At 38.3% G+C, this 27779-nt stretch overlaps 1 protein-coding gene across 1 annotated transcript in view; it reads left to right on the plus strand.

Moving 5' to 3' along the window:
* The window catches only part of UGGT2 (UDP-glucose glycoprotein glucosyltransferase 2), a 109018-nt gene that overhangs the window by 53097 nt on the left and 28142 nt on the right, over positions 1-27779 (plus strand). Inside the window, exons 21-29 of the mRNA XM_040991227.1 lie at positions 4243-4449; positions 4894-5025; positions 8039-8163; positions 8974-9069; positions 14014-14116; positions 16173-16252; positions 16934-17123; positions 19797-19955; positions 20263-20348. Coding sequence (XP_040847161.1) covers positions 4243-4449; positions 4894-5025; positions 8039-8163; positions 8974-9069; positions 14014-14116; positions 16173-16252; positions 16934-17123; positions 19797-19955; positions 20263-20348 — 1178 coding nt within the window. The remainder of the gene's footprint in view (positions 1-4242; positions 4450-4893; positions 5026-8038; positions 8164-8973; positions 9070-14013; positions 14117-16172; positions 16253-16933; positions 17124-19796; positions 19956-20262; positions 20349-27779) is intronic.

Genomic DNA, 27779 nt, shown 5'->3' on the forward strand with positions numbered 1-27779 from the left:
GGAAAAAATAAACACTAATGTACAATTTTAAAAATCTAATACAAAGTATGAATTTATGAGGTACAGATATTCTTATATTACTAGTGGAAATCATACCAGTACAACTAAAAAAACTGTTTTGTGTCTTCAATTGAAGATATGCATATTTTGTTTGTAGAGCTTTAAAGTGAAAGAAGATAGAATAATCTTTTTTATTCATATTGATATTTTAACAATGAAATCATGCATTATACCAAAAATAATGTGATCACATTGACAAACGTAGTATTGGTGAATCTAACATTACTTCAAATGGGAATAGAGCACAAAATATTGTGTACTGTATGATCCCATTTAGGTAAAATTGAAAGATGAGATGTTTAATAATGCAAGACTATTACTGTATACTCACAAATGGAAGGTAAGTGGTTGTCTAAGTAGAAGAGTATAGTATTGACAGGATTTTCTTTTAAAAAATTTTTATATATTATCATTTAATGATACATTTGCATGGGCCTTGGGATTTCCCTTAACCCTTCTCCAAATCCTTCTTCCCTCCCTGAGTTCCCCTATATCATTACTGTAATATTGTTCTGTTTACACAGTCATATATGTCTACTATTGTGGGCGTGGACAATTGCACAGAGTCCATCACCCTATTGTCAAGATATAGTAAACAGTTTCATTGGGAGTCCATCTTTGGAAGTAGAGATGCATACTGCATTGTATCCTCACATCTGGATATGTCTCCATTACACAGTTACTCTACATCCCTTTAAATGAACAGACACAATACAAGATCAACGACAGGAAGAAAAATAGAAATTTACAATGCCATGAAGTTAAATAATATGCTGCTAGAAACGATATCTCCATTACACAGTTACTATACATCTCCTTAAATGAAAAGCCACAAAACAATCAACAGGAAGAAAAAAAATTGACAATACCATGAAGTTAAATATCCTGCTACTTAATGACTAATGTGTTGCTAAAGAAATGGAAAAGAAAATCAAGAACCTTCTTGAAAATGATGCTACTGTATGATCTATTAGTCACTGAATAATTTAATAACAAAAAGGTGTTTTGAGGAGATGAAACTAACAAAAACAATCAAAATCCATGAGATAGTTTCCGCGGATCTTTGTTAATGAAATGTGCCTCCTGTAGGCAACAAATAGATGAGTTTTGTTTTTTAATCCAGTCTGCTAATCTGACATTTGATTGAGTTTAAACCACTTACATTCAGAGTTAATATGTATGAGTGGCAATTTGGTCCTGTCATTTTAGCAATTGGTTGTTCATTGATTTAGTCTTCTGCTGTCATTTTACTTGGATGTCATTTGCCTTTTGTTTTGGTAGGTGCTATTCCTCTTTTCTATCAAGAGGGACTTGAAGAAAAAGAAAGTGCAGCGGAGTGGTGGGTGAGACAATGAGCCAGAACCAGTGTAGGGCACAGTGTTTTTTCTCTCTCATGCAGAAGTTTTTTAGTGAAAAGTGAAGGCAAGGTAACTAGGCAGTGTTGTGTCAAGGGTGTTGCTGCTGCATCTCTGAGGCCGGGTGAGCCGTAAGGGAACCCACAGTTTTTCGGAGGATCCATCAGGAGATTCTAAAGAAACAAGAGCATAACCTTTGCCACAGGTTATTATTGTTCCTGTTCAGGCGCCACTTGTTGCTGTCCCACAGTGATGGACTTGGTGCACGGAGTTGATAACAACACGCGTGGACTCTGACTGATGGTCAAAGCCAAAGTTTATTAGTGGCATCAGACTTCATACACTGAGGGTCATATGGGATAAGAGAGTTTCTATGCTTTTCTTTGGAACTCCTTTCGTCTTGTATATTCCACCAAATGTTCTCATACACATTCCACTCAACTGTTCTTATACAAATGATATCCAATCAGGTATACAAAAGGTAGCCATTCGGTTCCCATGCAAATATTATCCAATCAACTGTGATCCTGCGCTCGCTAACCTTCTGGGGTTACAATGTCCCCCTACAGGTATGTTACCCTGGGCTGATAATGTTTTTCTTTGAGAATCTGGAATATGTCACTCCATTTTCTTCTTGCCTTTAAGTTTCCTAGGAGAGGACTCCTGTGAGTTTAATTGGCATTTCTTTATATGTCAATTGATTTTTCTCACCTGCACATTTAAGGATCTTTTCCTTGTGTTCGGTTGAAGAGAGCTTGATTATCATGTGTCATGGTGAAGATTACTTTTGGTCAACTCCATTTGGAGTTCTGTGTCCCATCTGGATGTTCTTTCCCAATTCGTTCTCCAGATTAGGGAGATTTTCCCTTATTATTTCATTGAATACACCTTTAATCCCAGTTTCTCTTTCTGCACCTTCTGGGACTCGCATAACTTATAGTAGGACTTTTAGTAGTCTTTCAACTCTTGAATACTGTTTTTTAGTTTGATCCAGCTCTGTTTCCGGCTTTTTGTTTGATTCCTGTTGGTGAGAGGAAATATCTTCCAATTCTGAGATTCTTTTTTCTGTCTCCTTCATTCTGTTTTGGAGACTGTCCACTGTACTTCATTTTCTTCATTTTTGATAGATCCGCTTCCATTTGATTGGTTTCCATTGTGACATATGCCTTGAATTCCTGTACTACATGCTTCTCATTGTTAAGAAGCTTTATAACAAGTGCTTTGAATTCTGTATCCCTGTTTACTTGATGTCTGAGTTTGGCATAGGGTTTTTCTCCTTTGCAGAGGAGTCTTCAGTACTATTCATTGAGCCTCTATCTCTTGTTTTGCTCCTGGTCATTGTACTTCTGGTTATCAGATTCTTCTCCTTGGGGCAGGTTTCTAAGCTCTGTCCAGGTCTTCAGTTCGATTTTGCTTATAGCAGTTGGTACACTGCTCTTTGTTGGCAATCAGTTGTGCCACTCCTTCCAGCAAGTTCCAGGTCTGGGTTCTTATGTTAGATTTCCACCATGGTCTCTGTAGCCCCAGCTCCTGGCTCACTAGTCTGTACAATCTGTGACACTGTGCTGAGGCTGCACTGTTGTCTGTACAACCTTTCTCCCACTTCCGGTTGGAACAGGTCCCAGGATTTGGGAGAGTCCAGGTGTCCTATATAGCTAAGTTGTTTGTGGTGGTGATCTTGTTGAAACCTGTTGGCCATGAGGCCTGAGGGCCACACAGACCTATTTTGACATGTACAATGCCATAGATGGTATTATTTTCTGTGGGACCAGTGTAATGCAATGAGCTCAGTGAGTTTGCTCCCAGCTCAATACATGCGCAGTTCACTGTCACCCCTGCAGTCCTAAAACTTTTGCCACACTGTACAAAATGGTGCCTGATGTGGCACTACTAGAGTTCTTGCTCTGCTGGACGTCAGGTCTGGGGGCTACCTGGACCCGTCTTTTGTGGAATTTGTAGGATGCCACATTATTGCAGTTCACTGAGCCAGAAATGAGTTCACTCCCAGCTCAGTACTTTCTCTTGCCCTTGCCTCCTTAAACAAAATGATGCCAGATATGGTTACAGGGGGACAGACTGGGCTATGAAATCCACGCTGTTCCTGCACTGCCTGCCTGGGATCTGCTACTCTGTCTCTGCTCCCGATCAAGTCAAACCTACCAGCAAGATGGGCAGTTCTTTGGGTTCACCTCCGGAGATCCAAATGAAACACCATTCCCACCTGTTTGCTGGTGGAATTCTGGCTGCTGGTGGAGTTCAGATTGCTCTCCAGTGAATGTTACTGGGGTATCAGTCACTGCAACACCAAGGCGTTGTTTTCTCTGCTTTCCTGTGTCCATCAGTCTGCTGTTGTTCTGTCCTCTCCCATTTCCTGGAATGTGCCCTCTCTGCCTTACACTAGCTAATGCTTCTCCGTCTATTTAAACGTGTCCTTACCCTATTCTGCCATCTTGCTTCTTCTAACAGCAGAGTTTTTACAGGGGCTTTGGATTGCTGGGAGGAGCATCCTTCTGGACCAACCTGGTAATTTTGTGGTACTTATTGAGCTCTGTGTTTCTGTTATTGGTAATTTTTTATGTGTACTATTTAACAAGCTTAGAAAAAGAGACTAAGTAAACTGGCAAATTGTAAAGTAATCTTTCTGTGAAAATGAAATGACCACAGCTACTAAAATGATCAGTTCTTAACATATTCAGGAGTGTCGTCATAGAAGGATTGGCATCAAAAGGTGGTCTATGGTGAAGCAAACACATTCAATGAAAAGAAATTACATTCTCCTATAAACTGTTTTATAAGGTGATTTTTTAACATTGCATTGCTTTTGCAGAAAACAAGTGTTCACAGTCGCCTAGGGGTGATTTATAACCCTTCATCAAAAATAAATGAAGACAGCACAGCTATTTGTAGAGGAATTTTGGCCGCTTTTTTGACACAGAAAAATAAGTCTTTGAGAAACTTTCTTGGGAAGCTGGCAAAAGAAGAAACTGCTACAGCTATTTACTCTGGACAGAAAATTAAAACATTCCTGTCTGAGGTCAGTACTTGCTTGAAGAAATACATCTTTTGTGTATTTTAAAATATGATTCAGTGTGTTTGGAAATGTAATAAATAAGCATAATGGATTGGGGATATGAAACATAGCTTTTACAATTTATGACACAAATATTTACGATATGACATTGCAAATGACATTTTAATCATCAAATTTCATGTTTCATTAGCTAGTTTTTAAACTAGCTTAAATAAAAATATCTTAATTTGAAATTGACTTCCTTATTGTTATAAGTACAAGTACAAGTACAAGATTTAAACATCATAAATGATGGCAAAAGTGGTTGTTTAAAAAATTTTTGAAATAATGCAATGTTTTAAAATCATAATTTGGTGTAATCTCAAGTTTAGTAAATCTTTTGAAGAAGTTTTAAGAAAATAATATGTTTACTGTTACTAGTATCATCATTTAAAATTTCTCTGTTAGGGAATGGATAAGAATGCATTTGAGAAGAAATACAACACCATTGGAATGAATATTTTCCGAACTCATCAGTTGTTTTGTCAAGATGTACTTAACTTGCGTCCTGGGGAAACAGGTGTTGTCAGCAATGGGAAAGTAAGTATAAACTCCTTGTTCACTTTGTGACTGGCAGTGCTCAGTCAGGTTTCAGGTCTTTCAGTCACAACACACCCGATACAAAATATGCAGAAAGCAATGTTTGTGGTAGCACAGCACATGGGGCTGAGCATCGCTGCCATGTGGGCAGGGCACACCAACTCTTCTTACTCCTCCTCCCACTGCTGTAAGCATGGCTACATTCATAAATTCAGATTAGGAAGATTCTTCATCATTTATCCAGTTTAAAAAGCACTTACTGTCTGCATCTACAGTGTGATGGTACACTTAGGTAGTTGAATGATGGACTTGAAACTTGCTGACGGACTGTGCTACTGTAATAGCATAGGGGAAAACACGGTGGGGAAGGTGAACGTGGAAATCCCTGAACCTTCAGAACTGTATCACGAAAGCTAAAGTAACAAAATAATAATAAAATTACCAAAAATTTTGTTCACTTTTAGTGAACAAATTTCACCTATTTTGCAATATAGTTTTAAGGACAGTGAAACTTCCAACATACTTTACTGCTCATGACCCCACCCACCTGACCTGTCCTTCCTTCCCTCGCTCACTGCCTCGCCCATATTTTTGCCATGGCATAATTTCAGTTCACTTCTCAAACACAGGCACAATATTCCATTAGGTGAAGAATTGAAGAACTGGGGCCTGGCACAGTAGCCTGGTGGCTTCCAAGTCCTCATCTTACACCGGATGCCATATGGGTGCTGCTCCACTTCCCATCCAGCTCCCTGCTTGTGCTATGGGAAGGTAGTCAGCCCAAGCCTTGGGACCCTGCACCCACATGGAGACCCGAAGAAGCTCCTGGTTTCGGATCACCTCAGTTCCTTCTGCTGTGACCATTGGGGACTGAATCAGCAGATCAAAGATCTCCCTCTCTGTTTCTCCTCCTCTCTATGTTTGACTTTCCAATAAAAATAAAATAGATCTTTAAGAAAAAGATCAAGAACTAGAAGGTAGAAAAAAAAGACTGTTTCCTCAAGATTTGGCAAAGGCTGTATAAGATAATCACTTTTTGTACTCTGTTAGTTACCACGGATCAGGGAAAGCATGCATTTGTCCTTTGAGGACTTGGTTAGTTCACCAAGCGTAATGATTTCCATCTGCCTCCATTTTGTTGCAAAAGACAAGATTTTATGGCTGTGTATGATTCCATAGTGTATACTAAAACACATCTTTTTAAATCCATGAATTGATGAAAATCTGGGTTGATTCTACATCTTAGCTATTGAGCTGAGCTGCAGTGAACATGGGTATAACAATAACTATCAAATGCTGATTGTATTTCTTTTGAGTAAATTTCCAGGTCAGGATTGCTGTTTTATATGGTCGATCTATTTTCAAATATCTTAGAAATCTCCAAACTGCCCTCCATAATGGCTGTATCAGTTTACATTCCACCAGCAGTATTTTGGGGTACCTTTCCACCACATCCTTATCAAAATTGCTGATTTTTGGAGTTTTGGATCATAGCCGTTCTAAGTGTGGTAAGATGGAAACTCTGTAACCTTTTAATTGGCATTTCTCTGTTGGCTATTGATCCTGAGAATTTTTCATATTTTTATTGGTCATTTGTATTTTATCTGTTGAAAAGTGCCTGTTCATATCCTATGCCCACCTCTTAACTGGGTGTTTGTTTTGAATTTTTTGAGCTTTTTAAAATTTCTAGATATTCTTTATCCATTGCATAGTTCTTCCATATGGATGATGGGGACCCAGGTGCATGGGCCATCTTCCCTTTTCAGGCACACTAACGGGACTCGTCTATGGGATGCTGGTGTCACGGGTGTCAACAGAGACACAGAGCCAGCCCCATGTTCTTCTGTTACTTGATTGTCAAGTCTGAAGCTGTTTTTCTAGGGAACTTAGACAATTTCATAGTTACTTTATTTTCCATATTAAACTTTAAAATAGGACACAGAATAATCAGGTTTCTACCTATTTTTGTGTTCTTACAAAGGTAAAATACATCGAGTTCTCGGAGTTGATTAATAAAATAGCCTTATTAATCCTTTAAGAAAATAATTTAAAATTATATTTATCAGCTACTAACAATTGTGCTAGTCACTCAAGAAAGTATAAATCCAACTATTTCCCAAGCTTTCCTGTTCAGAGTTGCTAACAAATGTAAAATTAGAAGTGCTTTCAAAGTTACCTTAAAAATTCTGTTAAATCCTAAGACAATGAAATACTTGTATAAGAACATTTATAATCAAAGTGCTATTTGTGTTTTTAATAGCTTGTATTTCATATTTAAGGTAAAATGTGATGTTTATTCAGACATCCTAGATACTGTCAGTTTTGAAATGAGCAAGTGCAAAGGATTCAAGAACTATTCGGTGGGTTTTTTTAGAGAATGTTAATTGCAGAAGCAGATGGGGAAATAAGAAAATTTAGCTCCAGCCATTGTATTTGTATTCTTTAAAAAAAATTGTGAAAATCTGACTTTTTTTCTAATTGTATTTAAATAGAGTTGTTTAAAATATCAGATATGCCAATCTTAACCTCTGTATCAGGGCTTTATGTACAAGATCACGTGATTCCATTTACCGAGGTATTTTTTAAAGATTTTTATTGGAAAGGCAGATATAGAGAGGAGGAGAAACAGAGAGCAAGATCTTCCGTCCGATGGTTTACTCCCCAAGCAGCCACAACGGCTGGAGCTGAGCCAATCTGAAGCCAGGAGCCGGGAGCTTCTTCCTAGTCTCCCACATGGGTGCAGGATCCCAAGGCTTTGGGCCGTCCTCTGCTGCTTTCCCAGCCCACAAGCAGGGAGCTGGATGGGAAGTGGAGCTGCCAGGACATGAACCAGTGCCTATGTGGGATGCCCACGCTTGCAAGGAGAGGATTAGTCGATCTAGCCATTACACCAGGCTCCAGATACCTAATCTTAAAACAGCTTTTGCCTAACAAAGAACTATCTGATGAGAGAATAGTATCTTTAACATTTGCCTTGTAGACGTAATATAATAAGTCACCCTTTTGTTTAAAGTTTTTAGGGCCTTTAGATGAAGATCTATATGTAGAAGATTTTTACTTGCTGGAAAAAACGACATTTAGTCATTTAGCAGAGAAAATTAAAGGCATTGTTGAAACTATGGAAAGCAATTCAAAGAGGTAAGTGTATGATCAAAATAGCTGATTTTGGACTTTGGTTCTATGTAATTTTTCTTTTTAAAAATAAATTTTAAAAAATTTTAAAAATGGTGTAAGACTTGTAAATAAAGACATTTGTGGGCATTGTGGTGCAGCAAGTTAAGCAACTACTTAGGATGTCCACATCAAATAGTGGTCTGCAAATTCAAGTCTTGGTTCCGTCCCTTCTGTTCTAACTCCTTGCTAATGCAAGTGAGAAGCAGGGGATGATGCTGCAGATACCTGCGTGTCTGCACCTGTGTGGGAGTCTGGGTTGAGCGGCTGGCCTGGACCAGGCTCAGCCCTGCTGTTCCAGCAGTTGAAAGACTTGTCGGCGTCTGTCCTCCTGCCCTCTCTCTCGCTCTTTCTTTCTCTCCCTCAGTCTCCTCTGTCACTCTGCGTTTCAAACAAATTGAAAGATACTGGTGTACTCCACAACACCAGACTTTGGATGTTAATATTTCTCTTGGATTTTACTGTTAACCCACCCATCTATACCTCTTCCTTCCCAAGAGGTAAGCATTTCCTAAATGTTCAGTGTTTGTTTCCTCCATTTGTGTTTATGCATTTGCTCCATGTGCAAGTATCCATTTCAGTGTTACTGTACTGAATGTCTTGACATTTTTTAGAGAAATGTTGTTATACTATAAATTTCCCTTGTGTCATATTTCCCTAGGAGTTTTAACCGTGTTCATGTATTTAAATAGAGCATTTCTCAAGTCATTGATTGCAGCATGATATGTGGAACTCTCTCACCCTGAATCTCATGCATTGCTTGTCTTCTTTATGTAGCATAAGTGAGCTTGTTATGAAGATTGATTCCCTTGTTTCCTCTTTGCGTAAGTTTGGACCTAGATATGATGTCACATTTCTTAAAGAAGATCACAGGTAAAAATGTAATAGTATTTGTGGGTTTGCTTTTTTTGTTGTTCTCAGTACATTCATTACTTGTTTGTTTTCATTAATATACTAAGTTTTAATTAAAAGTTCTGTTAGATAATTGATAATAAGGAAAATTTTAATTATATTCTAATGAGTAAGAGTGAAAATGATGCATTTCAGGTAAGTATTATGAAGTACAATATGTTCTGTCACACTCAAGATCATTTTTGCTGTATCATGAGATAATCGTCAATGAGCCCATCTTTGTGTGTTCGGTGTGTGGAAGCACTGTTCCTGAAGCGTTTGAATCAGGGAATGTAAATGTGTCTGTAGACAGTAGTTGTCTGCCTATGCCTTGGGAAGCTTCAACTTCTAGTATTTTACAATACCGTGTCCCAGATTATCCTCTATGGAACACTGCTCAGGGAATGAATTGTGAGGGGTTGGCTGTCTAAGTAAATTTCAGGCACACTACATCTTATTGATGCGGTATGCATCAGCCCAGTAATGGTTTTGAAAATTTGTGTAAAAAAAAAAAAAAAAAAAGGAAAGGAAGGAAAAAGAATCTCTTTGGGTTAATTCAATAGTTAGGCAATTCATTTATTTTTCTATTACTTACTCAATGAAAATTGGGTACCATGCTGCGTGTGTGTTTGCTTTTAACTGCCCTGATTCATGACTCAGAATTGCCTTGTCACAGAGTGCCCCCATCTTCTGCAGGATGCCCATTTTATACCATGCTGGAAGCAATGGGGACCAAACCAGGTTTCCTTCTATTATATTTAAACACCCTCCTTCCCCAGCTGTGCACCTCAAGGTCCGTCACCAGAGGTAAATGGCCTCAGGTGAATAGCTTTGCTAACTCCCACAGCTGTCTGAGAGCAGCTCCTATAATTAATCCCTAAACAAAATCTCACTTGTCCAGCTCCAATATGCTTAAAATACACAGGCCAATATGCATTTATGCATGCATGTAGATCTATTTTTAGGTTCCTGAGGAATTTCGGTACTGTCTCCATAATGGTTGTTCAGTGTACCTTCCCAAAGTGTATTTGGATACCTTTTCTGCAGAATCCTTATCAACACTTACTGTTTTTGAATATTTGAATGATAGCAATTATATTTTAAGGTTTATTTTTACTTGAAAAGCAGATTTTATGGAGAGAGAGAAGGAGAGAGAAAGATTGGTCTTACATCTGTTGCTTCACTCCCCAAATGACCCAGAACTGAGCTGATCTGAAACCAGGAGCCAGAAGTTTCTTTGGGTTTCTTCTGTGGGTGCAAGGGCCCTAGGAGTTGAGCCATCCTCTGCTGCTTTTCCATACCATCACTAGGGTGATAAATTGGAGGTGGAGCAGCTGGGACTGGAACCAGTGTCCGTTTGAGATACGAGTGCGGCCAGTGGAGGACTAGGCTGTTATACCATCACACTGGTGCCTGTTGAGCGAGAGTCATTCTAAGCCAGTTGAAGTGCAACCGGAAGCCGCAGTTGTTGTCCCACATTTTCCTGATGACTTGTGATCCTGAGCAGCCTTTTGGGTCTATGGATATTTATATTTCATCCTTTGACAAACACCTATTTGCATCATTAGTCCATTTGTGAACTGTTTTGTTGTTGAGTTTCTTGAGCTGCTTCTGTATTCTGGATAGTAATCCTTTCTTAGAAGTGCATAGTTTGTGAATGTTTTCAGCCAGTCTGTTAGTTGCTGCTTGACTTTGTTGAGTGTCTTCCATGAAGAAGCCCCTTAACTCGGTGTACTCCCATTTGCTGTTTTTTGCTTTTATTGATTGACTCTAGAGTCTTGTAAAAGTTCTTGTTTCTGCACATGTACAGTGCTGCTCTGTGTTCTCAGCAGTTTTCTGCTTTCAGGTCTTAGATTAGATCCTTGATGAACTAACTGATTTTTATGTAGGGTGTTAGGTAAGGTCTTGCTTCCCTAATTCTGCATATAGTGATCTGATTTTTCCAAAACTACTTAAGAGACTATCCTTTCTTCAGAGAGACATTTTGCCTTGTATGTCAAAGATTGGTTGGTTGTAGGCACCCATGTGGGAGACCAGGAAGAATTGTGTTGAAGCCCTGAATTATTATTTTATTGAAGTCTGTGTCTCCCTTTAGGCTTTCTTTAAGTTACTTTAAATAGCCAGATGCCCTACCATTGGATGCATGTGCTTTTCATCATATCTTCCTGTAGAATTGATTCCTTAATTATTATTTAATACTTTTTGCCTCAACAAATGTTTTCATAGTCTATGATATTGCATTTGTCCTCCTCTCTTATCTCTTTCTCTTTTTAGTATTTGAGGTAACACCTTAAGTTTACATCATGGTAAAAAAAAAAATACTTCACTGAAAAAGTTAACAAATATGAAGCAAAACGACCCTAGCTTAGTGGGAATACAGACATCTATAAATAGTAATTGAATGGAAAGGGGAAAGCAGTTGTTTGATATTAGGATGGCTACTCCTGCCAGGTTTTTGTTTTGATTTTTTAACTAGGAGTGTGTTTCTGCTGCTGCTGATGTCTCTTGTAGGCATCATATGGATCAGTCTTGTCTTAACCCATCATCTGTTCTGTACCTTTAATTCATCGCCTAGTCCCTACCTTTTATTTAAAGAGATTAGCTCATTTACATTAAAGATTATTATTGATGAATGGCTACTTGGTCTTGCCGTTTTCCTGTAAATACCCCTGTTGTTTGTTGTGGATCACCTTTGTAGTAGTTGAAAGCTCCCTGCCTTCACACTCCTTCATGACAATGACTATCTGTTTCTGATCACTCCTGAAGTATTTCCAGTGCCTGATGAGGTGACATGTTTTCAGGCTTTTTTAGGAGGTCTTTATTTTACCTTCATTTCTAAATGAGAGCTCCCCTGGGTAAGTGTGTTGGCTTGATATTTCTTTTAGAACTTGGACTGTGCCTCCCCGTTCTCTTCTAGCCTGTAGGGGCTTTTATTTTAAAAATTAGCTGTAAATTAGTTTGAAGATATGTTGAAGGAAACATGGCATCTTTTTAAAAAGATTTATTCATTTTTTATTACAAAGTCAGATATACAGAGGGAAGGAGAGACAGAGAGGAAGATCTTCCGTCCCATGATTGACTCCACAAGTGACTGCAATGGCCGGTGCTGTGCCGATCCGAAGCCAGGAGCCTGGAACTTCCTTCCAGGTCTCCCACACGGGTGCAGAGTCCCAAGGCTTTGGGCCATCCTCGACTGCTTTCCCAGGTCACAAGCAGGAAGCTGGATGGGAAGTGGAGCTGCTGGGATTAGAACTGGCACCCATATGAGATCCCCATGCGTTCAAGGCGAGGACTTTAGCTGCCAGGCCACTGCGCTGGGCCTGAAAACATGGCATTTATCTTATGCACATTAGAAAATCTTTTTTTAATTGCAAAGTCAGACATACGGAGAAAAGAGAGAGGAAGATCTTCTTCCATCCATAGATTCACTCCCTAAGCAGTTGCAGTGGCCTGAGCTGAGCCAATCTGGAGCCAGGAGCCTCCTCCAAGTCTCCCCTGTGGGTGAGGGGTCCCATGGCTTTGGGCCGTCCTTGACTGTTCTCCCAAACTGTAAGCTGGAAGGGAAGTGTGGCTGCCGAGATTGGGATTAAAACCAGCGTGCATCTGGGATCCTGGTGCCTGCAAGGCAAGGACTTTAACCACTAGGCTACTGTGCCAGGCCCTAGAGAATCTTTCTCTGTTCTACCTTTGAAGGTTTGACTGTTATGTGTCATGGTGAAGGCCTTCTGATCAGGTCTGTTAAGAGTTACATTTTGTCCTGTATTTACATGCCTGTAACTTTCTCCAGGTAAGAGAAGCTTTCTGCTGTTTCACTGCAAATTGTAATCCATTCTTTCCTTCCTACCTTTAAGAAGTCCTAAAACATGTAGATTTGCTCATTTGATGGTATTTCATAAATCTTATGTGCTATTTTCAGGTTTTCTAATTTCCTTCTTTTTCTTTTTAGTTTCTCAGATTTTTACAAAGACTTGTCTTTTAGCTTGGATGATGTTCTGCCTCACCAAGTCTGTTGTCAAAGCTTTCCATCATCTTTTATTATTATTTCACATACTGAATTCTAATATTAAGATGGAATATTCTATACTTTTCAACATATGCATGCCATTAACTTGCAATTACATTAAAAGTAGAATCAGTTACCTCTCCCTGGCATTTTCTGATTTGTAATGTTTTCCCACTCTCCTTCAAAGATTATTCTGTCTTCTGATTTAGACGTACATCAATGAAATGCAAAGTGGAGATGGCAGTGAGAATGAGATGAGAAGGAAGATTATACACAGTTTTTTGAGATATTTAATATAAGTGTTGAAAGTCTTTTCAAATACAAAGAAATTGCTTAACTAATACAAATGTTAATGGATATTTATATTGTATGAACCCTGAGAATTTTGAAGACCTAAAATTAACAGCTGTAATGATTTTTTTGTTATTTACTTGAAAGCAGAATTAGAGAGGCAGGCTCAGCGAGCCTCCCACTGGCTTAGCTCCAGTTGGCTCTCACTGCAGGGGCAGATCAGGTAGCCGGAGCCTGTGTCATCAGGAAGGCCTAAGCACTGGAGCCATCGCCCACTGCTTTTACAAGCTCATCGATGGGCTAGACTAGCAGTGGAGCAGTGGAGGCTCCAACCAACGTGCGCTTGCTACGTCAGCATCACCCAACTCGGCAGAGCTAGCAGTCCCACAAGGCTAGCCCCAATCATACTGTTATGTAAAGAGTTTATTTTAGAAATGATTTGCAAAATCTTCCACTTTCTTGAATTCTTTTCTGTTTTGTAGTTTGTTCAAATGTTAGACTTTCAAATTTGCATTTTATTATGTGAGATAATGCATGAGAAGCAAAGCAATTTATGAGAAGGTACACAACAGATCATGATTAATGAGGTATTTGTACATGCTTAAGTTTTCATCTTTATTTTGTTTTTGCAGCGTTGTAAAGATAAATCCTCAAGAAAATGATATGTTCTTTGATGTCACTGCTGTTGTTGATCCGCTGACAAGAGAAGCGCAGAGGATGGCACAGATATTGATTGTAAGATATAAATTAGACCTAATTTTTTAAGCTCTGAAACTTTTGCATCTATTTTCAATTATAAGCAAACAGCTGTGCTCTGAATCATTTATCTAACATTAAACAGACTCTCAAATATTGGTGTGGAAAATGAAATGACAGTTTTTCACAGAATGTAATTGCAGTGCTGAGGGTAAGTGTTGTTGTGAGCTCAGATATGTCTGTCTCCCAGGGATTTTGTATTTCATCACATGTAATACGTTCTAGTGAATGTCAAGCCTTAACCCCCAGTGTGACTGTCTGGAAATAGATACGTTTGTTCTGATGGAGCCCATTTCTGATAGAATTAGTGGCCTTGACAGAGAACTGTGTGAGTGCTCAGATGTGAGGACCACTCACCAGACTCTGAATCAACCTTGTACTCTTCAACTCCAGAACTATGGAAGAAACGCCTTTCTGTTAGTCCAAACACACCCAGTGTGGTATTACGGCATGGCAGCTCCATCAGAGGCATCCAGCAGTCTTCCTCTGTTGGAAAAGTTGATGTGTAAGCTCAATGGTCCAGTTTAATGAAGACCAAACTAGTTGTACCTTAAGAACACTGGCATCCATTTCTCTCATGGACCAGTCCGGTGGTATGTTCCTTAGTACTGTAAAGACGGCTTCCCAGTGCGAGCAGCTCAGTTACTGGGTGACTGTTACTGAGATTTCAAAGTTTTAAATTGTGATGTAGCTTTTACTAGTTAGGTTTGATTAGCTGGCTCATTAAAAAGCTCTGTTACGTTTTCATCAAACATCTTGTGTACTCCTGTGAAAGATTAGTGCTATTCTAACACATGTTTTTAACAATACTTATACATAGGTTATAATTTTATACCAAAGATTTTATATTTTAGTTATATTTTCCATGAACTATTTGAAATACATTATAGAAGAAGTTATTGGAAAAAGGGGTTTCATTTAACACTTGGGGAAAACAATATTTCAACAGTCTTTCTGGTATCAAATATGAAGAGTAATAAAATGAAAACTCATTTTTTAATCCTTTATATATTATATATTATAATTACTCAGCAAAACTATACTTTTGTTTTATCACTTCTTGGCCTTTTAGCCAAAATCATCTGCGGGTTTTTTTTTTTTTTTCGGATTTTTTCCCTTCTTCCTTTACTTGTTTACTTTGTTGTCTGATACCTTTCTGACTTGTTGCCTGTGCAGACATGAGAATTACTAAAACTATTATTTTCCTGGTTTTTAAATCTGTGTATACATACAGTTGTCTATATATACACATGCATACATCACATACGTAAGCACATATGCCCTTTTTCATGCATACAAAGAAGGAAAAGGAGGTAGTAAGGAGGGGAACATTGCCCCGTCTGTTGGCTCACTCCCCTAATGCCCACAGTAAAAGGGGTGAGGCCAGGAGCTGTGAATGCAGTCCAGGTCTCAATCGGGTGTGGCAGGAACCCCATACTTTAGGCTGTCATTAAGCCCTCCAGGATCTCCTGCATTGTCCGGGAGCTGGAGCCAGGTGTGAAACCCAGATGTTCCTGTATGGGAAATGGGCATCTTAATCTGTATCTTAAATGCTTGCTGTCCTTTTTCTACTGCTTATGCTTTCTAGAAATAAAAAAGGGAAAGAGTATGTTTAATCTCTGTGACCAAGAGCTTATTACATTTTTATAGAATGGAATTCTAAAAACAATCAGGATACACTCCACAGTGCTACTGCATGTATCCACTTTACAAATCAATTTTTCAGTTATTATATTACTTATTCTTTGATAGTAAGGAATTTTAAATCCTATGAAAGTCGTTTTCAGTAACTTGAATGAAATTACTCTGGTAGACTGAAATCAGCTGTTAGGGTTCCCATCTGCCTCCGCCCTGAGTGACGTGTGATTTTGGCCAATTAGTGTTTCTGTGCCTCAGTTACAGAATTACTGCTTCTAGAGATTGTATAAGAACTGAATGAGATAATGAGGTGTTCATTACTAGTCTGTAGTACTTGTTCAATAAATGTTAGCTGTCAATGTTGTCTGATTTTAAATGGGGGAACTTTTTAAAATAGGTACTTGGCAAGATTATCAACATGAAGACAAAGCTGTTTATGAACTGTCGGGGTAAGCTCTCAGAAGCCCCTTTAGACAGGTGAGTCTGTATGTAATTATGTTTGAAAAATCAGCAAATGTTAGCAAGAAAAAGCAAATACTGTTCTGAAACAGTACTTTATTAAGAAAGAGAAACATATCCTCTTTGGATCAGAACCGTCATTGTGAGCCACTCTTATTTATAAGAATATTCAATATCATTCAGGTGTCCTTGGGAAGGAGAAAGTGTGTCCACTGGATGAGGATGGCTTTGTAGGACTTGTTCAGTGCTTTTCTATGTCTCACTTAATGTTGTAGACCTAAAGCATGCACAGGATGTAGAAAAATAGCATTTAGTTAATCCATATGGTTAGTAGTGATAAGAATTAAAATAACCCAAAAATATACCATGATCAAATTTGAAGAACAAATGAATGACTTAAACTACGAACTACTATAGCCTACATAAGCCAGATATGACATGAAAAATTTTTAATCATACTTGGTAAGACACAGGTAACAAGCTATATGGTATACATAGTCTTAAAGTGCCAGCAACATAATAAGTGTCTACTGTTGATAAGCATTGACTTACATGTAGTATGTTCTAGTTTTTAATTTCAGACTTTGATTATGTTGCTAGGCCATTTCCACACTTAAAATATTTTAGAGGAGAACATAAGCATATGTGTATATGTATTTGTATGTATAGATCTGATCTTGTTGTTTGTTCTTTTAACAGCTTTTACCGTTTTGTCCTGGAACCAGAAGTGATGTCAGGGCCTAATGATAGTCCTTCTCTTGGACCTGTGGCAAAATTTGGGGATATCCCAGAGTCACCTCTTTTAACCCTCAACATGATTACTCCAGAAGGCTGGCTGGTGGAAATAGTGCAAAGCAACTGTGACCTTGATAATATTCACTTAAAAGATGTAAGTTGTGGTGTAAGATCATATAGAAACTGGGATAAATTATTACCAGATCTTCACAGTTGTCGTAACATAATGGTTACTTGCCACAGTTTTCTCTATTTTCTTTATTTGCTGATTTTCTCAATTTCCAAATTCAGCTTCTTTAGTTTTCCAAAAGTTTCTCAAATACCCTTGATATTTTTTTGTTGCCTCAGACTGTTAGCCCCAGAGACTACTTAAACATATGAAGATAAGAAAACAAATTCTAGGTCACTTTTTTTACCCTACAGTTTAGTTTTAACTCAGAAAGGATGCTTTTCACATAAAGCATTTTTTTCTGCTTTTCAGTGCTAAGATAGAGAAGGCAGTCTTAACAAATTCAACTAGGAAGCAGGAGTCGAATCCTCTAAGTACACCTGCTTCCCGTTATCTCCAGCAGACCCTTCTATACTAAATAGGTTTCTCCTCTTTATATGTTGTCATTCAGTGCACAGGAAAAAAGGAAAGGAGAATAGAACAAAAGCATTTTGGGATTCATGTCCAGAAATTTGGAGATAATGGTTGATTTATACACTCATGAATACTTTCTGTGGGATCCTAAATATTTGCATGCAAATACCAGCATCCTCAACTGAACCCCTTAAGGAAATGTAGACTGATTCATGTGCATTATCTTAAATCCATGTTAAAATTCTAGGGAAAGAAAATATGTGAAAAATAATTTGTGAGGGAAAATGTGAAAATGAACTTGGAAAGAAGTAAAAAAAGTTAAGAAGGTCCCTGTTTTCTTTATTGGATCCTTTTTGAAGCAAGTGCATTACTATTTATCAAGAAGACGACTTGAAAGACTAACCAACTGCTGCTGTGAGGGCTTCTAGCAGAGGAATTAGCACAGCTTAGGAAGGGCTTTAAATGGAGTCTGCTGGTGTACACTTAGCAGCTGTTAAACAATGGTGAGGAAAGATTTTTGTAGAGAACAGAACATTCTGGTCTGGTAGTGTGTGTTTTTTTTTTTTTAGATGTTATTTGAAGAGCATTAACTCTAAAGTTAGAAAAGTGAAATCTTGGGTCTTCATGGACTATTTGAATAAACAAGGAAATTATAAATTGTTGCAGCTGCAAGAAATTTATAGTTAACTGCCTATCAAATTCTTCCATTGTGTGCTTTACATACTCAGAATATTGTCTGCAAGTGATAATTCTGAAAATTACCTTAAAATATGAAATAATATAGTATTTCCCTTTGTTTTAATGATTTTTATTAATATAAATAGAAGTTTTATGTATGCTGTAGGTGCAAATGCAAGACAGCCCATTGCCCTCACTGCCCCCACCTTCTCTTCATTAGTTTTTACTAAGATAAAATTTTAATCCACTCTGTATTAATAGATTCAATTTGCCCCAAGTCATAATTTTAATAAGTATAAAGTAGGAAAAACCAAGTTTTTTAAAACTATAAACATCATAATCCTGTCCAAAAAATAACCATCTCATCTCAATATGCTTTTTAAAGATTTGTATTTATTTGAAAGGCAGAATTACAAAGAGGAAGAGAGACAGAGAGCGAGCTTCTATCCATGGGTTCATCTCCCAAATGGCCACAACAGCTGGAGCTGAGCTGATCTGAAGCCTGAAGCTCCCTCTGCTTTTCCCGGGTTGATGCAAGGACCCAGGCATTTGGGCCATCCTCTACTGCTCTCCTAGGTCATAAGCAGGGAGCTGGATGGAAAGTGGAGCAGCCAGGACTCAAACTGGTGCTCATGTTGGAAAGGTGGTGCTGCAGATGGAGGATTAGCACACATTTCAAACATATTGGCTCACATTTCTATACAGTTTTTATGTTCTATGTTAACTGCCCTCAGCAGAGAAGACATTTTTGTGTTTTGGAGACTGGCATGTTTCACTAAGCATAGTAGTCTGTGGTTGTATCCATTTTGTTCTAAATATAGTATTTTATTCTTTTTTGTGGCTGAGTAGGAGTCCATAGTGTATATATATCACATTTTCTTTCTGCATTCATCAGTTGATGGTCATCTGGGTTGATTCCAAGTCTTAGCTATTGTGAATTTAGCTACAAAGAAACGTAGGGATACAAATGGTTGTTTCACTCACTGATTTCATTTCACTTGGGCCAATTCCCAGGAATGGGATTATTGGGAATATATGAAACAGAAAAGACAAATTCACCCTTAGTGGGGTTTTAGCAACATAATTACACGTGAAAATTACATTGAGTAGCCGATATTAATGCAGTAATTTTAGATGACAGAGTTGAATGTTGTAGCACAGTGGATTAAACCATCTTTTGGGACACCCAAATCTCCTGTCAGTAACAATATATTGAAGAGTTTCCATTTGATTGCCTGAGTCATGCTTAAAATCGTAAGTGAAACCATGTTATGGAGAAGACAATTGAATAAATCCAATTATCTTAGACACAGTTTATTCTCTGAATTATATATTAAATATATCTCAAACACTTAGCAAATTTGGGAGAACAGCAAGATATGTAGTAGAGATTTTTGGCCTCTCTGCAAAACTGAGCAATTTAACTCAAATTCGTAAAATATGATTCAGGAGAGTTACACTAGACTTACCAAAACACATTGGCTGATTTTCAAATCTTGCATATTTGTTGTTGAATGTGTTTTATGACAGCTACTAATCTTAAAACCAATGACATGTTCCCAACAGATTGAGAGAGCTGTTACAGCAGAATATGAACTCGAGTATCTATTGCTTGAAGGACATTGCTTTGATTCAGTGACAGAACAGCCTCCTCGGGGTCTGCAGTTTACACTAGGCACAAAAAATCAACCTGTTGTGGTGGATACAGTAGTGATGGCAAATCTTGTAAGTATTACACATGTTTAATTGGTGATATTGAATTAGCTGCCTTCGTGAATTTCTCTAGGTTTTTCTGAATAAGCGGAAATAATCTGTATTCTGCCGCTGTTATACAGCTTGCCAAAAACAAAATTGAAATGTTACTTAAACCAAAAATGCAAGCAATCATACTCTTAAAGGTAATTGTAAACGTCCTTGGGATTCATTTAGAGAATTTGTTTCACAATAAACTTTCTTGGATGATTCATGTGCAGTCTTTATTAAACAGTGGTGCTTTAAGTTATAAAACTAATTTTCCCCCTCATCTTAAAAGGGATATTTTCAGTTAAAAGCAAACCCAGGTGCATGGATACTGAAATTACGGGAAGGGAAATCTGAAGATATTTATCAAATAGTTGGGTGAGTTACATGAACCACGTTTCTGTTTTTTCTTTTTTAAGTTTACTTGAGAGTAGAGAAAATGAGTCAGAACTGCCATCTGTTGCTCATTGTCCAAATGTGTGCAGTGGCCAAGGCTGAGATGGTGTTGGTGTTAGGACTAGGAATATGATCCAAGTCTCCACAACAGTGTCAGTGACCCAAGTACTCGGGCTGTCACCTGCTGCCTTCGTGTCTGCTGAAGTCAGGAGCAAGAACTGGGATTGAACCCGGATACTCCCATGGCAGACACGAGTACCTGTTAGACTGTGTAAATGAATTTTTGGTCTTATTAAAAAGACTAAATTAAGTCCAGATGTTATCAGTATGACAGAATAAAATTTTCCACAGCTCCTCTGGCCAGAGATCTTGAATTATCCACACATGAAGAGGTTTTCATGGGGTATGTGTATTTCTTCTGATAAGAAAACCAAATGAGGATACGGCATTACCTGCTGTAGCACAGGAATAGGAAAAGATGCTTCATAGAGGACAGTATGGACAGTATTATATTGTCAATTTTCTTGCCCACAATCCCAAACTACAGAGTCTGGAGTAGTCTCTTTTTTGAGGGAAGAGTTTAATTAATTGCTACGTTGATGGAATTAATTCCAGTGTGTACTTACAGAAATGAATGTGTATCATATATTCTGTATGCTATAGAAGGAATGAAAGTAGTACAGAAACTAAGCAAAATATACTTAGATCTGTATTTTAGCCTTATAAAAAATCATGCTTTCAAGGCTTAAGAACTATTTCTACTTGATTGAAGTGAGTGAGGTTTCTTCTGTGTTCTTGGATATGATTAGCTAGTATTTTATTTTACACCTCTATGTACTCACTGGTTTATTGGCCCGTAGTTCTCTTTGTGTATCTTTTTTCTTATTTTGGAATTGGTGATGCTGGCCTCATAGAAAGATGTTGGGAGGATCCCATTTGGTTGTTTGGAATAGCTTGAGAAGTCATGGAATTAGTTCCTGAAAAGTTTGGTACAATTCAGCAGTGAAACCTGGGCTTTTCTTTGTTAGGAGTGTCTTCATTACTGATGTAGTCTGTGTCCCAAGTCTTGGTCTATTTATGTTTTTGATGTACAAATGACTCAGTTTCAGGCAGTTGTGTCTAGAACACTTTCTTAGATTTTTAAAATTTGTTGGTATCTGGCGAATTGTAATGATTACTGATGATTCTTTGTATAACTAATGTGCGCTTGTATTTCCCTATTCATCTCTGAGTTTATTGATTAGGTCTTATGACTTAGTGGGAGGATAGTTGGGCTGTGTTGTATTGATTTTATTCAAAAACAGCTCTTCAGTTATAGATAGCATCTGATATGTGTCCTCTTTCGGCTTCAATTTTAATTCTCTGATTTTAATTCTTCTGACATTGGGTTTGTTTTGGTTTCTTCAAGTCCTTGAGGTGTATTAAGAGATGATTTATTTGATTTCTTTATATAGTCACTAATTGCTATGAACTTTTCTTTTTTTTCTCTATTTTGCTGAAAATCTTTACATAGTTGGTTAGGGTGAAAAGGGTCAAGGACTAAAGGAAAGTGGGTAAGACCATTGTTACCACATTCTCTTTTTTCCTTCTTGCATCTGGGGGATGGAGAGAGATAAGGGGAAAAGACACACCCTCCTTCCCAACCATCCCAGGGTCCCCAATGTGGGGCCTGCTTTGAGGACTCAGTTCAAGTGGTTTTGATAGTTCAACAGTTCTGAATTGCTGCGAATCTTGCCACTCCAGGCACAATAAAATCTCTGCAGAATGCCCTGGCTGATATAGTCACCTTAGAGTCTTCATTTGCTTAGATTTTCATTGCCAACACTTGGCTGGGGTAGTTGATTGAGTTACTCTCCTCCGTCCTGGTGCCAGGTGTCCTCTGCAGGTTCTAGTGTACCATCATATCCTCCACGTGCAATTAGCATGCTGTCCACTGCTCCGTCTGAGCCACTGAGGAGGCTCGGCTCTGACACAAGCATTCCATGGTCAGACCATGGACCCTGCAATTTTCTCCATGGTTGAAGTTCTGAGTTCAGCAGTTCAGTTGGGTGATCCTCAAAGAAACCTCATCTAAGGCAATCCCAGACCTGATTCTTATGTGTGCTTGCTGACATAGCACCCATCACAGTCTGTCATTCCAGTCAGCTTACACACATGCACACCACAACACACACATACACACACACACACAAACACACACACCTTGTCTCCAACCCTGTCCTCTACACAAACCAATGGGTGTTGCAACCTGGGCCAGTCTCACCCACCACACACTTGGCCACATAAACCAGTGGGAGCTGCAGCCTAGTTTCTTTAACCACACCCTGCCTGCCCCCTGCCCTTGTTTCATGTTTGCCAATATGTACAGCAGACTGGTCTGATCTGTCCCACATCTCATTCAGCATCCATACATGTCAATGGGTATTGAAGAACTTTCTTAAACACTGCTTTGCTGTAAGTTTTGCTACATTTCAAATATTTTTTAAATTTCTTCTCTAGTTTATTAGTGACTTTTCCAAGAATGTTATTTCCCCTCTAATTTATTAGCATATTGTTAAGTCTGTTTTCATATGTTTTCCAGAGTTTCTTGTGTAATTGATTTCCAGCTTCATTCCATTGTGGTCAGAAAAGATACATGGTGTCATTTCCTTTTTTCTTTCTTCTTTAATTTGCTTTATGGCCTGGAGTGTAGTCTATCCTAAAGTAGGTTCCATGAACTGATGGAAAGAATCTGTGGGATAAAATATTCTGTAAATATCAGATCCATTTGGTTCTTAGTATAGATTAGCTGTGTTGTTTCTTTGATTTTTTGTCTAGTGTCTCTCCATTGATGAAAATGAAGTGTTGAAATCCTTCATTATTATTGCATTGGAGTGTGTGTCTCCTTTTGGATCCGTAAATACTTGTTTAGAATAGCTAGGTGCCCTGGCATTGAATGCAAAGAGATACTCCATAGCCACTTATTCTTGTTGAATTAATCACTTGATCATTATGTAATGCCTTTCTTCATTCTTCATGTCTTTTATTAATGTTTACTACAGTCTGTTTTATTTAATATTAGAACCCCTACTTGTTTTTCCGTTCTGTTGGCATCTTTTTCCATCCTTTCACTGTCAGTCTCTGTATATCTTTGTTGGTGATGTACATTTCTTGTAGGCAGAAAAGAGGTAGATCTTGTTTCTTAAGCCATTCATCCAGTCTGTATCTTTTGAGTGTTCAGGCCATTTGCATTCAGGGTTATTATTGAAAGATAGGGACTTTGTCCCACCATTTTTCCATTAAAAAAATGCTTGCTTTGAATTTCATTTGTAGTTTTACTAGGAGATTTTTTTTTAACCTTCATTTTCAATTTGGTGATGGTCCTTCTCTATTTCTGTGTGTTGTACAACCTAAGAATCATTCATAAGCCTAAACAAGTGATGGCAAATGCTTTTCGTTTTTTGTTAGCTATAGAATGTCTTCATTTCACCTTCATGTATGAATAGAGCTTTGCTTCATATCATGTTCTGTGTTTGCCTTGTTTAAAGTGGCTAGACCATGTTCCTTCATGCTGTCCTAACCTTTATGTATATGTATGTATGTGTATTTATACAATGAGAAGTTAGCTGTTAGTCTAAATGGGGACCCTCCAAAGGTAACCTGATGTTTCTCTATTGCACATTTTTGAACCTTTGTTACTGCCAAAAGTTTGAGTATAGTGTGTTATTGGGACAGTCACTTCTGATCACGCGTATTAGGAGTTCTGTGTGTGTCCTGCACTTGAATGTCCATTTCTTCTTCCACGCTACGGACGTTGTCTGCTGTGGTTTGGCTGGATATGCCTCGTGATCTGTTCTCTGTCCACACACTCAGGGCTTCTCTGACACACATGTTTGCTTGCCTGATAATGTTCTATATATCTTGACCACTGTTTTGAGTTTTTCTAATTTTAAAAATATTTTTGGTTAGGTAATACCAGATTTTTGTCTTTAATGTCAGAAATTCTTTCTTCTGCTTCCCCAGGCCTGTTGTTAAGGTTTGCCATTGTATTTTGCATTTGGCATATTGAATTATTTGTTTCTAGTATTTGTTTTATTTCTCTTGAGAATCTGTGTCTTTGTAGAATCTGTCATCTATATCATGTCTGGGTTTCTTTACCTCAAAATTTGTTTCTGTGTTTCTGAGTAATCCTGTAATCATTTTCTTCATTTATTTTTACCCATTTTGTCAATCTCTTCATCTTTAACTTTTCAAAAATTTATTTTTTTATTGCAAAGTCAGATATATAGAGAGGCGGAGAGACAGAAAGGTCTTCCATCCAAAGGTTCAGTCCCCAAGTGAATGACCAGAGCTCTGCCAGTCTGAAGGCAGGACCCAGAACCTCTTCCAGGTCTCCCTCGCAGGTGCAGGGTCCCAAAGTTTTGGGCTGTCCTCTGCTGCTTTTCCAGGCCGAAAGCAGGAAGCTGGACGGGAAGCGGGGCAGCCAGGATTAGAACTGGCACCCATATGGGATCCTGGCGTTCAAGGCAAGGATTTTAACCACTGCGTATCACTCAGCACCCAAGGTTTTCAAAGAATTCCTGGGAAATGCTAGGCCACTGCACCAGGCCCCATCTTTACCTTCTAATGCTGAAGAATTGTTGTGTTCCTTTTGGGAGTCATAATGTCTTCCTTGTAACTTTTTTTTTTGCATTTATATTTAGTCATCTGTGAAAACATTTGTTGGTTTTCTTCTCTGAGGGCTTAACTAAAAATTCTGTGTGTGTAGACTTCATTATAACAAATATTTGTTACTGTAATAAAACTATAAATCTAAACAATTGCCATTTATTCTTAGCTTCAGCTTCTTTGTTTCCAGGCTGCATTGCCAGAAGCTTGGCGTTTTGTATAATTCACCGTTATGTTTTGCAGCAAAATTAAAGTATAATTCAAATCACTTCTGTATCACAAACTATCTTTAAGATCTTGCATAAATTTCTTTATTGAATCTTAATTTCCCTTCACAAAAGGAGATGAGCCTACTTACCTTGGTAAGGAATACCTGAGAAAATTATAGAATGCGATAACTTGCATGTTAAATAAAAAACCCATTTTCCTCCCACTTATTCTGTCATCTGTACAGGCTACAATTGCTGCATGTCATGTTTAATACTTAATGTTATACATTAAATTTTCTCTTTGTGATTTTTTTAAATTATGTGATCTACAGATGAATGTTGTAGGGAGAAGATATCCCCCATGTTAGCTTATGAAGTAACATATTAGTAGAAAATTGGAATTTTTTATTCAACAGTCAGATATCCAGAGGAAGATCTTCTGTCCTTTGATACACTCACCAAGCGAATACAACAGCTGGAGCTGAGCCGATCCAAGCCAGGGGCCCAGAGCTACTTCTGGGTCTCCCATGTGGGTACAGGATCCCAAGGCTTTGGGCCTTCCTTGACTGCTTTCCCAGGCCACAAGCAGAGAGTTGGATATGAAGCAGGGCTGCTTGGATTAGAACCAGTGCCCACATAGGAACCTGGAGCATGCAAGGTGACGACTTTAGCTGCTAGGCTACCACTCTGGGCCCAAAATTAGGATTTTAAATTCATAGACAACTTCTAACAATACAAATGACTTCATAGAAAGAAATGGTAAGCTTTTCTCAGTCAATTCCATCCAAATCAATTGACATATAGACAGACAAAACAGGAAAAAACATAAGTGATGCTATCCTATAGTAAAATTTCTTTGAAACTAAAGTGTCAGTAATAAAAATTGGATGGATATGTGATTTAAGAAAATGGACATTTTGTGGTTTCATTGCTGATTTACTTCTGATATAAATTTATATTTAGAAAATATTGCTGACGCATAACAGATAATGTGAGGCAAAGTGATGTTGACATACATTTCTAAGTCCAGAATTTAAAGCCATAACTACAGATTCTTTCATACTTTCAACTTCAACTTTACATTTACTAAGCTTATTCTCAAGTATACTCTGTCAATTTGTTCATATCTTTAACTTCAGAATGACTAGTTCAATACACAAAGCTCTCAAAGTATTGCACCCTCAGAGGGTGCAATAATGGGAATTTGTGGTTTAGCTCCAGCTCTCTGTATCCCATTCTTTATTCTTTATTCGGTTGGTTCCTCTGAGTGGCAGCCTGCATGGAGTGGTGGTAATGGAAGATGATAGCAATTCATTATCACTTCCCGATCTGGTAGAGGTCTCAAATATGCCTCAGTGGAAGCTTTCTAGCGTCGTTTTACTTCGTACTTCCCTCTCTTCTCTCCTGTTCTTTACACGGACGCTACTGCTAATTACATATGAATGATATTGAACTCACTGTTAAAGAATTTGGGTTTTTTTTCCCATTCAGTTTTTATTTCGCTAATGTCTGAGTTCATTTTATAAAAGGGTAATGTGGCTCACAGCTGTGGAAACTTTGAAACACGTGATCAAGAGGTTGACATTTGCTTAGCACCCTTTCTCTCGAAAGCATAGCTTTTGTTAGGTGCCAAATAACAGCGTTGTACCTTTCTTCAGAATGCTTGGAGCAGTGCTTCCTTGTCGTCATCTTCCACTGAGTATTATGGATAGAATAGAAACCAGTCTGATGTTGCTTTTCCTACCTCTAAAGTTGAGTGATTTTTGCATGCAAAATGCTAGGAAGAAACAATATATGTTCTTGATTTTGGAAATGACTTTCACTGAGCTGTAATAGTCTCTAAAATCACCTTGAAAATAAGTCATTTGAATGTTCCCCTTTTCCCTGTCAGTCAGGGACATTGCCTGTGCTTTCAAGCTGCAGGTTTGCCTTGCGTCGGAGTGTTCTGTAATTGTTTCGTGTTGATCAAGCTTGGCCATGCAGTGGGATACAGGATAATAATTAAACCCTCTTCAAAGGATGGTTTGTGGAGTAGAGGAGGTAGCATCCATGAAATTCTTGGGATTACACTGAAACAGAAAGAGAGCTCATCATGACCAGGCACCACGTTAGGACGCGCAGGTGCCTGGGGAGAAGGAGGGCCGAGGTGGCTGCATTCTGCCTCAAGGATGCACAGCTTGCTTGCTAATGGTTTGTAGTGTCATGAATAGAAGCATTTGAAAGTTTTTTAACTTGGGATTTTGGAGAGTATTTAGCCTAGCAGTTGAGATGCCTATATACCAAATCAAAGAACTCAGGTTTGAATCGTAGGTCCAACTCCAGACTGCAGCGTCTTTCCAGTGTAGATCCTAGGAGGCAGCGCTGATGGGTCAAGGAATTAAGTTCCTATGTGTGAGACCTGGATTATATTCCTGCCACCAGTTGACGATTTCAGCCCAGGCACAGCTCAAGCTCTTACAACCATTTGGAAAGTGAACCATGCGTCTTCTTTTCAAATAAATTAATGAAATGGAAACATACTAATTCTGGTATAAAGTGATAGTGGTAGAAGTTCGGC

Source organism: Ochotona curzoniae, unplaced genomic scaffold (assembly GCF_017591425.1).
Source record: "Ochotona curzoniae isolate NIBS_2020 unplaced genomic scaffold, NIBS_Ocur_1.0 contig_64, whole genome shotgun sequence".
Classification (NCBI taxonomy): Eukaryota; Metazoa; Chordata; class Mammalia; order Lagomorpha; family Ochotonidae; genus Ochotona; species Ochotona curzoniae.